This window comes from Ursus maritimus, unplaced genomic scaffold (genome assembly GCF_017311325.1).
Source record: "Ursus maritimus isolate PB19 unplaced genomic scaffold, ASM1731132v1 scaffold_21, whole genome shotgun sequence".
Lineage (NCBI taxonomy): Eukaryota > Metazoa > Chordata > Mammalia > Carnivora > Ursidae > Ursus > Ursus maritimus.
In genome coordinates this window covers 20,627,926-20,640,620 of record NW_024424564.1, presented here as the reverse complement: position 1 = coordinate 20,640,620, position 12,695 = coordinate 20,627,926, and the positions used below count along the sequence as shown (strand labels likewise).

Sequence of the window (12,695 nt, the reverse complement as noted above, 5' to 3'; positions counted from 1 at the left end):
CGTTAATAAAGGAAAGTGTAGAGTTCATTTTCACACTAATCATTCTATAAAGAAGGAATAGATAGGGGTACCTCAACTCTTCCTTCAGGAAAAGAGCGTTCAGTGAGAGATTACCAGGCTGAATATTCTGAAGTCGTCAAAGATATACACAGCTTATAAACTAGTAATGACGAAGCCCATCAAAAAATAGAAGCGAAAGATTATACATATTTGGATAATGGTGAGCCATGAGATGTACTGATTTATTCACACATGAAAAGGCTTCACAGCCACTCTTATTTCACTCACCAGTTCTATTCTGAAAGGACAGATCCTTGAGGGGACAGATCACTGGATTATTTTCCATATAGGCTACGCATTATTCAAAGTTGATACCAACAGGATCGACACATCCCCACGTGCTGATTCCTTCGGCTGGCTCTTAGAAGAGAATTAATGGGCTCTAAAGGGAGCTGCCGTTAGTGCTCTGGTAACTGCTGCAGAGTTACCAGGATAGACTTTGAAGGACGAAATGTCGAGTATCTGAAAATTCAAGCATTGCCATGGCTGGATTGCACGGGAATGAATGATTGGTGTTTATACTATAGAATTTTATTCTGGGAAAGAATAAACATATCCATATGTTTGGATAATAACAGTAGCTTATTATATCCTGGAAACTATTCTAGGGGCTTTTCATGGATTAACCAATTTAATGATATATAAGGAAAGCACTATTAATATTGATATTTATAGATGAGAACACTGAAGTTGAGAGCAGTTAAGTAACTTATCTGAGGCCAAACAATTAATAAATAGAAGTTTCAGAATCATTCTTTGGAAGTTATAACCTGCTGTGATTCCTCTCAAACATGAAAATTTTTCACTAATTTAGAATGAATTCAGTAAATGCATTTGAAGAGCCAGCATCACTTTCTAGGAAAATAAATCGAAATGAATTCCAGAATTAAAAGTCAAAACATATTACCAAATAATATATTTATCTTAGGGGAAAAAAACATAATTGATTTGGAGAAGATTCACCAAAGTGCAGAGTGGGGAGAATACAGTGTCAGTACTCTAGTTTTAATAATGAAGAAATGGATTCCTGAAGAGGTTGAATTAATTTACCCAAAATCATATAGGCAGATAAAAGCAAAGCAAAATAAATAACACAGATATTCGTATTTCCAGTCCAGTGACCAGGCTCCTATATCACAGCTCAGAAGCTTAAATCCTCTACTTCCTCTAACTAATTTATCATCTGAGAAGGTGGAACGTGGTACATATCTTCAAAGTTAATGTTGAATTATTAACAGAGAGCCATCTGTCCTGGCTAATCTGGTGAGGGTATGTAAGAGTTCACCGAAATGGCTTGCTGCAATAAGATAACAATTTGTGAAAGGCAAGCAAATGTAAATTGAGAGCAAGTTTTCATTCCTTAAGGACTTCCAAAGAGACTGTTATTACACAAAAATAACAATTGCCATATCAAGATCAAGTACACCAACTAGTTTATGACTTAATGCCAAGCTAAACTGAAGGTGGCCAATAATTAACATGCCATCTAGGTAATAACTAAGCCAAAGAACAGTAAGCTGCTTTCTTTTTTTTTAACTCAAGGTAGAACCTATTTTAGTATATTGTGTATATTTTTATATACAAGCAGTTTTATACAATTTTTCTCAGATTTATTGAAGTGTAATTGACAAACAAAAATTGTATCTATTTAAAATGTACAAGTTGGTGTTTTGATTCGTGTATATACATTGTGAAATAATCACCACAATCAAGCTAATTAATATATTTATCATCTCACATAGTTAAGATTTTCTTTGTGTGTGTGTGTGTGTGTGTGTGTGTGCGCGCGCGCGCGCATGTGTGGTGAGAACACTTGCAATCTATCCTGTTAGCAAATCTGAAGCATACAATATAATATGTTAAACTATAGTTGTGTTGCCGTACATAAGACCTCCAGAACTTATTCATCTTGAATAACTGAAACTTTGTACCGCTTGGCCAACATCTTTCCACCTAATGGCAAAGAAACATACATTCTTCCCAAGGGCATTTAAAACAGTCTCCAGCATAGATCATATGTTAGGCCACAGAACAAGTCTTAACAAATTTAAGAAAATAGAAATCATTCCAAGTATCTTTTCTGACAGCAGTGGAATGAAACTACAAATCAATAATAGTAAGAAAACAGTAAAATTCATAAATATGTGGAAACAAAACACTCTTGAACAACCATTGAGTCAATAAGGAAACCAAAAGAGTATTTTATAAGTATCTCAACACAAATAAAAATGAAAACACAACATACCAAAACTTAGAGGATGCAACAGAAGTGATACTAAGAGCAATAAACCCTGACATTAAAAAAGAGAGAGAGAGAGATCTCAAATAAATGAACTAACTTCACATCTCAAGGAACTAGATAAAAAACAACTAAGACCAAAGTTTGCAGAAACAAGGAAATAAGACTAGAGTAGAAATAAATCACATAGAAAATAAAAACAACTGAAAAAATAAAAACTAAGAGTTGTTTGAAAAGAATAAAATCAATAAATCTTTACGTGTTCTGACTAGGAAGAGAGAAGACTCTAAATTAAATCAGAAAGAGCAGACAAGGGGCGCCTGGATGGCGCAGTCGTTAAGCGTCTGCCTTTGGCTCAGGGCGTGATCCCAGCGTTCTGGGATCGAGCCCCACATCAGGCTCCCTGCTCCCCTGGGAGCCTGCTTCTTCCACTCCCACTCCCCCTGTTTGTGTTCCCTCTCTCGCTGGCTGTCTCTCTGTCAAATGAATAAATAAAATCTTAAAAAAATAATAATAAAAAGAAAGAGCAGACAATGTAACGGACACTCCAGAAATAAAAAGGCTCATGAAGGACTATAATGGGGACATGTTTGTCCAGTAAGTTGATTTCTTGCTTGGCCACACTGCTGCCATTATAGAAGCCTGAGTTCCACTGTATTACGTAACTGAAATGTGTGCACAAGTTACACATTGTACATTAGTATCCAAGCAAAGATAAGGAGAAAGAAGGCCCAGCCAGATTTCTTTACCTTAAGAAGAAATGTTGGGTTTTGATTCTGCAGATGACAGGCTATTTGTAAAAGGGGACGAATACAAAACAGAAGAAAGAAGCTAAAAAGCATCTCTGAGTATAACCATCATTTACCAACATATACACGTGTCTGCACACACATAGCACGTTGCTAAATATGTTTCCACCTTAAAGTTCCTGGATTAAAGTATTGTTGGTTTCATTTCTCTTCTGACCACACTGCTATACCAAATATGTCTTGGTCTGTATGTTGTTGGGGTTAGGTCTGTTGGAATCAGTGCCCTATTAATAAAGTAAATTTCTGAAAAGGCACTGTTTATTTTCTTCCTCTCAAAAATAAGGACTGAATTGTTCAGAATTGGTTGCATATTTTAACTCATCAGTTTAAACTGGCTTCTAGAATTGCATACTTTAAATATGTCCAGTTCAATGAATAATAGTAAATCTTTGCTTATTAAAAAATATAACCTATTACTTAAGTAGTTCATAAAATTCTTTGGTAAAGATAACTAGAATTACATATCTTCATAAGGAAAAAAAGGTCTTTACTTACAAAATCAAGTGTTTTTTTGTTTTTTGTTTTCCCCCTGATATCTTCATCCAGGCATTTATTTAACAAATACTTATTGGGAACCAAACACATGACAAGATCAAACGCTAAGGACACATACTGCGTGTACATTTCAGGTTTTTGTGTATTTCTCAACTGGCACTGGACTAAAATTCAAGAGAAATAATGCTTATGTTATAAATGACTGAATATATATGAAATATATGTATTAATGTATAATATTTCTTTTGAAGGCTAGTAGCTGAGAATTGGTGGTGAGCAAACACTAAGATGATCTTCTCAGAGTTTAGAGCAGACGGGGCAAATAAACAAATCAAAGGTGCCTATAAACTAACATGAAACTGGATCTGGGACACAAGCCAGGGAGGAAAAAACTTAAGGCATTTATGAGAAAGGACAAGATTTGACCTAGTCAGAGAGGTCAAGGAAGGCTTCCATGAGGAAGAGACACGAGCTGAGGAATTATTTCAGGCAACAAATGGCCAAATTCCTGTAACAGGAATGAGCATTAGAATAACTTCAGGAAAACAAGAGCAGGCTGTGCCTAAGAAAGGAAGAGAGAAATTCAACAACCTTCAAGGGTTGAGAAGCCAAGAATGATAAGGACTGAAAATGCCCATTAGCGTTTGGAAAACTAGAGATCACCAGGGAAATGATCAAAAGCTGTTATAATGGAATAATGGTAACAGATGCCAACGGGAGAGGACCGTGGAGTAAGGCAAGCCTTCAAAGATGAATGTTCTACTGCAAAGATGATGTTCTAACTGCAAGGGGATAAGGGAATTGAGAATTTTTGTGGAATTTTTTGGGGGGTTGTTGTTTGTCTGTTTTAATGAAAGAAATAGAAATGTGTTACAAATTTGGTAATTATCAGGAAGCTAAAGCCAAAGCCGACAACCAGGATTTCCAGTATGTTTTCACCCTACAGATGCAGAGCTATGTGTCCTCTGTGGTGGAAACGAAAATCGTATTTTCCACTCGAGGCGTTCATGTTGAAACACACATTGTTTCAGGTGGGTGATTCTTAACATATCTAGAAGTTAAACTGATTTTCCAACTTGGTTATAATGTTACATTTTTTAGTTTTTTCAGCCCATGTAGTTATAGATGTGTATTAAATTCCAGAATATAAAAAAATCATCTTTGCTGAGAAAAAGGATTCATTCATTATTCATTCATAAAGTATCATGAACTATTTACATTCAATAAGAGATATGTTTTATGAACTCTAGATGACTTGGGCACACAATGAACTAGTACTTCAGATCATCAATTTTTATTAAATCAAAATTCATCATTATGTAAAAATATCACACTCACCAATTCACTATCGTATAGCTTTGAAATGCTGTAATTCATTAAAAGTGAAAATAAAACTTTGAACGTACTGAGTTGTATATGATATTATTTCTCTTTAGAAAAGAGAGAAGTCCATGAGGATCTGTTATATTATTCTATTCACTATAAAAAGAATGTATTTTTAATTTTTTAATGGAAGATTTTAGCTTCCTAAATTAAAAAAAAAACACTCATCAGACTAAAATAAAATAACAATTTGGTAATGCACCCAAAATTGGGGGGCAAATGGGATTATCATTTTACGGAGGTTAATAAATATTTTTTGTACTTGCTGGCCCGGTGACAAGTCAGAACTCATTTTCAGTTTATTTTAGTTTTGTTTTAATTAATCGAGCAAACAAGTTTTTTCCCTGTATTTTGCATGCTCGAGTTGTCAATTAATCCCCTGAGAAATGGCCCATTTACACAACAAATTTTACCAACCACCTGGAAGGCACTGTGCCAGGCATGGGGGGGGTACAGAAATGACAAACACCCCCTGTCCTCTGAGTCTGCAAGATCAGAGAAATCTACATGGTATACCAGAAGCACAGAAAACACCTGAATTGGCCTGAGGAAAGTAAAGGAAATACAAGAGAGGACGTGATATTTAACTTGCTCCCTTAAGAAAAAGGACCACTTTGCAACATGATCAGAACAAAAGTGGAATTTTACTAGCAGGAACAACTCAATTACTGGCAGTTCTGCTCATGTAAGAGCCCATGTGACAGATTCTTAAGTGCAAAGCTGAGTCAGAGGCCAGGAACCAGAGATAAGACTGTAAACATAGGCAAAAAGCAGATAGCCATCAATCACTTGTATCAGCCAAATGAGTTTGAATTATGTTTTTTAAGAGACCAGAGTTCTTTGAAGACTTTTTAATTTTTGAATTAAACTTTTTATATGAGATAACTGTAGATTCACATGCAAATAGACCTTGCAAGACACAGAACAGTTCCATCTCCATAAGGATCCCTCATTGCCCAACGTAGTCCCAGGTGTCCATTGCTAGTATACAGAAACACAGCGGATATTTGTGTGTTCATCTTGTATCCTGAGACCTCACGGAACTCACTTATTAATTACGGTTTTTTAGATGTTCTATAATTTTCTACATAGATAATCATGCAGCCTCAAAGAGAGACAATTTTATTTCTTCCTTTCTAAAATGTTTTTGTTTTTGTTTCTGGGACTACGCTGAATAGAGGGACAGAGTGAGCATCCTTGCTTTGGTCTAGACACAGGAAGGAGTATTAAGTCTTTTATCATTAAGTATCTTTTATCATTATCCCCATTCCTTTAGGGGAAGCCTATGGTGACAAATTCTCTTAAGTTTTTCTTCATCTTGAGAATGTCCTTATTTCTTCTTTATTCCCAAAGTATATTTTGATGGATATAGGATTCTGGATTGACAATTCCTTTCTTTCCACACTTGAAATATGCTGTGTCACTTTCCTATGGCCTCCGAAGAAAAATCCTGTCATTCAAATGGCTTTCCCAGGATGCCTGGGTGGCTCAGCCAGTTAAGTGGCTGACTCTTGAATTTGGCTCAGGTCATGATCTCAGGGTCCTGGGATGGAGCCCCACGCGAGGCTCTGCAGGGAGTCTGCCTGAGAATTCTCTCTCTCCCTCTCCCTCTGCCCCTTCCCCCGCTAGCACACTCTTTCTTCCTCTTTCTCTCAAATAAATAAATCCTAAAAAAACAAAACAAAACAAAATGACAAATGGCTTTCCCCCACAGGTAAGGTATCCTTTCTTTCTCCCAAGTCTCAAGATGACTTTTTTCTTTAGCTTTCAGAAGTCTGTGATTTGTTTGTGTGTATGTGTTTCTGTAATTTTACCATTTGGAAGTTTACTCAGTTTTTTGAATCTACAGATGCATATCTTTGGCTAAACTTGAGAAGTTGAGAATTTTCACTACTTTTTTCAGTACTTTTTCAGCCCCACCCCCCTCCTCGTCTCCTTTCATGACTCTGTTGTCAAAAATATTAGATCTTGTGTTATCTTTCCACATGTCCCTGAGGCTCTACTCATTTTTCTTTTCAGTCTATTCTTTTTCTCTTGTTCAGATTGGATAATTTCTATTGTCCCTTCTTCCAGTTTTCCAGTTCACTGATTCTTTCCTCTGTCCCCTCCATTCTAGTATTGAGCTCATCCACTGAGCTTTTTTTTTTTTTAATTTTTTATTTAATTATAGTTGACAATGTTATATTAGCTTCAGGTGTACAACACAGTGATGACAAGTTTATACATTACATGATCCTCACCATGAGAAGTGTGCTTACCATCTGTCATGATACAACAGTATTATAATATTATTAACCACATTCCTCATGCTGTACTTTTCATCTCTGTGACTTATGTATTTGATAACTAGAAGTTTGTACCTCTTAATTCCCTTCACTTATTTCATCCATATCCCCAATGAGTTTTTATTTTAGGTTATTGTACCTTTCAGTTCTAAGATTTCCATATGATTGTCCTTTATAACTCCTACACCTTTATTGTGACTTTCTATTTTTCCATTCTTTCAAGAATGTTCATAATCACATATGGAAATAATTTTATCATGGCTCTTTTAAAATCTTTGTCAGGTAATTCTAACATCTCTGTCATCTCAGTGTTGGTCTCTATCAATTTTTTTTTTCCATGCAGCTTGAGATCATTCTAGTTCTTGACATGAGGAGTGATTTTTTTTTTCATCAAAGCTTGGACACTGTGTGTATTATGAGACTGGCTCATATTGACATCTTTTGTTACAGATGGCTTTACTTTAGTTTCACTCCATCAAGGAAGGGACAGGAGGGGCTAGAAATCCAGATTCTTCATTTGGCCTCCATTGATACCCAACTGGGAGACTGCTTCTCATTGTTGCTGGTGGGTTCCACTTCCAACAGTGGGCTCTATTGATAACTCCCTGGCTGGGAAAGCTAAGAGTGCTCTGTTACTGCTCCCTGCATGGCCTCTTCTGACACCACCCCAACAGGGAGCGAAAGGGGTACCTCATTACTGTTGGGAGGAGGTGTAAGTCTAAACTCCTATGGGCTTCACTGTCACTACAAGTTTGAGGGGTCTTCATTACTACTGGGCAGGGATAAAAGTCTTGGCTCCCTAGTCGAACTTCTCCGACACCCCTACAGGAAGATGGAGGGTTAGCACTCCTCCTTATGGCTTGACAAATGTGGAAGTCTAAACTCAGCTTTTGCTGTTGGGCGCCAGGGAGAGACAGCATGGATTTTTCTGTGGTGGTTGCCTAGAATAGAGTCTTCCAAAGTTTTATTTTTTATTTAGACTGTCCCTTTCCTACTCCTTTGACTTAAGAGATCATGCTTCTCTTTTCCTTTTTGCAGTTTTTTTTGTTTGTTTGCTTAGCTTTTGGGTTTAGTTTTTTTGTTGTTATCATTGGCATTTCTGGGTTGCCAGCTTTTTAAGCAGCCAATCTAGGATATATGCAGGAAAAATAAAACCCAGGGTCTTATTACCATGTTGATCCTTGAGTCCCAAGGTCCCTAAAGCCAGTTTCCCTTCTTCTGTCCCCCTTTCGGTCTTTTAATGTTTGTTCTAGACACACTTGTGACTTTTAGTTCTAGTTAGAGGGAGGAATAGAGAAAAGTATGTCACCCTCATCTTTGCAAAAGCAGAACTCAATCCTTTGAAGGATTTTAAGCCACAAAGTTCTATGTTGGCTTTTGCATTTTAGACAGACACTTATAAGTGGGGAAAGCTCAGAAACTGAAGGTAGGGTAGAGGTACCCTGGAAGGACATTTAAAGACAGAAGCACCTGTTAGAACATGGTCTAGAATGATTATCAAATGATAATCTGAAATATACAACTGGAAAACATAGCATAAATCATTTCAGAAGCCAAACACAGAATATATACCAGTTAATAACATACTTTCTGCATTCCAGCTGGATATCAGCTTTGAATATATGGCAGGAGGCATGGAAGAGAGAGGACACTTTTGATAGGTATTAAAATATAAATTCAACAAAATGTAATGAGTGACAGGATGTGATATGTAAAGATCACGAAATTAGAATCACTCCTCAATTCTGAGCTTCAATGACTGGGTAGATGCAGTAAAATTAACAAAACTACAGAGTACATGGAAAGTACGTGGAAAGAAAATGAGTTTTGCAGGGAAGAATGGAGCTGGTGAGTTCAGTTCATGTCATCTTGAGCATAAGATGTGTATGGACCGTTCAAAGACAGGCTAACATTAAGTTGGTGCTCATCAGGAAGATCTGATATAGAGAGGAGTAGTTAGAAGCCTTGGTTTAATTAGTACTACTCGGATCCAATTCCATGAGGATCACCCCCAAAATATAAGCAGAATGAGAAAAGAAGGCTAAGAATAATATCCTTATAAACCCCAATGTTTAGGACCAAAGTAAGAGAAACCAAGAGAGGAAAGGAGGTCAAGCTGTCTGAGAGACAGGAGAACAGAGAAGTAGAGCTCAATTTAGTTTCATGAGCATTTACTGAGTGTTTAGTGTGGCTATGCACTGTGCTGGAAGACTGGTTTTTGAGGGTCTCACGCTCTACTAGGTATAAACAGATAATATAAAGAAACTATGCTCAGCTCAGTGATCAGTGATGGACATATGCTCAGGGGCAATGGAACCATGGAAAGGGCACTAAACAAAACCAAAGGCTGCAAGAGGAAACTTCGTAAAGATGATAACATCTAAGCAGAGTCTTCAAGCATAGTAGGAATTAACCAGATAAGGAAAGACACAGGAAAAGTCACGCAGGAAGAAGAAACAGACAGAACAATAGCAAAGGGGCATGGAGCTCAAGAGGAGAGAGAATTACTTGCAGGAAACAGCACGGCTGACGTGCCGAGAGAGTGAAAAGAAAATCAGACTGAAGACCTTCTGACTTGGTCACTCACGAAGTCACGGTTGACCTCTGCTGCGGCAGATTCTAGGAAGGGACGTGGACAGAAATTGCACCACAGTGGGATAAAGAGCCACTGGAAGAATATGAAATTCACAGTGTGGATTTGGTACTCTTTTCAAGGAGTTTAGTGTAGAAGAAAATAAAGATGGGATAGCTAGAAGTGGGCAAAGGTCGAAAAAGCTTTGTTTTGTTATCAGAAAGAATAGAGGATGTTTCTACATTGTATGAAAGAAACCAGAGTGCAGATAAAAGGTTTTAGAATGTAGTTATTATATTTAATCTTTTACATAAAAATACTTATAAAGCATCTACACTCTTCTTGAGCACGTCATTCCAAGATAAAGGCAAATAACTGGGCTCCTTTCATGGTGTTAAAATCACGTTTCAAATAAACTCCAAAAATAATAAAAGGCCGACGATAAACGCACAAGAACAGTATATTCTTCAGCTCTAAAGGCAGCTTAATACTTCTAAATATAAATACGTATAGTGGCACCTTCAGCTCTGTCGCATTTATGTTACCCGTACCACAGCTCATTACAGGTATTCAGTGTGGAGGTTTATTTTGTTTACTTCAAAGGGAATGATTACTTAAAAAAAAAAAAACCCTTTATTCTATTACAATAACTTTGGTATAATACGTTCTAGAAATCCTTTAGGGATAGACATCATGCTGATTAGTATATGTTTTTCGTAAGACAATTTTTACTGGCTTTGTTCAGCACAATTTAAACGCTGGCTATTATTTTTCTGTATTCCTTTCTCTTTTGAAATCATATTTTTAACTGGAAGAATACATAAAAATGTCTCCTGCCCCCAATCCATATTTTTCTGTTCCCATTTAGAAGCTACTCCTTTAAAAGTTTCAGTTAAAAAAAAAATTATCTTTAGGTGGTATTAATTTCATTTGATTACCTCATATAGGACTGTTGTGTTCCCATGCAGAAGAGGTCCGTAACAGATATAGGAATGTCCAACAACCCAGCCTAAGTCAGAGGCTGCCCACCACACCTAAAAAATAAGAAGATAATAAAATACATAAATGTTCTCCAGGGAAAGGTCATGTACCATGAATTTAAAGCCATGCTTACCTCTCCGGGTTTAAGTCCGTAGACAGAGGACATTGTCCAGTTCAGCATCACAGCATATCCCCCGGTGGGCCTAACAACACCCTAAAGGAGAGCAAACATGAAGTTAACCTCAACAACCAATGGGTTAGAAGATTCTCTACCTTTGCACTAGCCACCTTAAAAAGTTCCTGTTTAAATTATTTTACATTTTATAAACGACATATTACTTTGGCTTTCATATAATTGTATTGACATCAATATTTATTTGGCTGCCTCAATAATAAACACAGAAAAATTCGTCTACAACAGTTCACTTATGGAATCCATTCTCACAGACCCTTCTTGACTTTCTAAAGAAAACTTCCGACCTCACAGAGTCACATGCAATTAAAATTTTTTCCAGGGGGAACATAAATTAACAACATTACATTTACAGACATTTTTCCAGAACAAACATGGAAACTCTCAAAACTAAGTGCACAGAAAAGTCAAAGGTAATTGTGTTCTTCAAACACAGGCTAACACAAGGATGGCTATTCCTTAATATTATTAAATAATAATAGGATGCTCAGAGGAAACAAAGTCATATTCTGACTGCAGCCTCATTACAGTGTTACACTGGGGACCGCACTAGTGTAGCACCAGAGCTAAACAATTCTTTAATGACGAACTCTAGGATTCTGACAGAGCAATCCTCCTGCGTCGGATCTAAGGCTGACAGATTTGCCTTATGTTACATTTGGGGCAAAAGGAGGGATTGCTACATCACAGTATTACAGCTTTCAGGAACCAGTTTCTAGCAGCTCTCCACAATATTGAACATGTTCAACTTTAAAACAAGATTAATGTTTGAAAACTGGCACAAGAGTCACCATAAATAAAAGCTGATGATAAATTTAATAACTACATTTATTGCTTCACTATAAACATTAATCATCATTGGCTTAAAAAGGCTTAACCACTTGAATATTCAGAATGATCAAGGGAATGCTTGCTAAAAAAACAAGCTATATTTCGCTCGCATGAATTTTGAAACTTCCTTTAGTAAAGCAATTATTATTACTCTATGCAAAAAATAATTATTTTACCTAAAGGCAAACACAGCCCTAATTAATACATGCACTACTAGCTGGAACTTTTTGGCATAATTCAGAAGCTTTTTTTTTTTTTTTTTTAAGATTTTACTTACTTATTTGACAGAGAGACACACAGCCAGTGAGAGAGGGAACATAAGCAGGGGGAGTGGGAGAGGAAGAAGCAGGCTCCCAGTGCAGCAGGGAGCCCGATGCAGGGCTTGATCCCAGGACCCTGGGATTGCGCTGAGCCGGAGGCAGACGCTTAACGACTGAGCCACCCAGGCGCCCCCGTAACTCCGAAGCTTTAATATGCATCCGTGAATCAGAGAAATGAGAAACAAACTGACTTTCTATTAGTTACTAAAGTTGCTGCTCTCCTCAGGTACCACTAATAAAACACAGGTATCAAGCTGTGGAACACATTTTATCTACCAGCAGAAACACCTGGTCTCTTGACAAATGTCTCATGCAGCTTCCTCAGCATTTGACAGCTATTTTCTACGTTGTGTGACATGGTTAGCACACAGCTGGCTCTCTTGATCATCATTGGAGCAGGACATCCTTAGCCCCTGCCAGTAGGTTTCACACATGCATTTTCCCACATAAACTGAGCAGCAGCTCTTTCCCCAGTATATTCTGTACTATCTTCGAAGAACTTCACTCATTAGTTTGTTTTATTGAGA

The 12,695-nt window shown here is 37.1% G+C and overlaps 1 protein-coding gene across 1 annotated transcript in view; it reads right to left on the bottom strand.

Annotated features, from left to right (window-relative positions):
* The window catches only part of ACSS3 (acyl-CoA synthetase short chain family member 3), a 149,047-nt gene that overhangs the window by 71,180 nt on the left and 65,172 nt on the right, over positions 1 to 12,695 (bottom strand). The window contains exons 6-7 of the mRNA XM_008710354.2: positions 10,958 to 11,038; positions 10,782 to 10,877 (exon numbers count right to left, since the gene is read on the bottom strand). Of these exons, the coding sequence (XP_008708576.2) occupies positions 10,782 to 10,877; positions 10,958 to 11,038 (177 nt within the window). The remainder of the gene's footprint in view (positions 1 to 10,781; positions 10,878 to 10,957; positions 11,039 to 12,695) is intronic.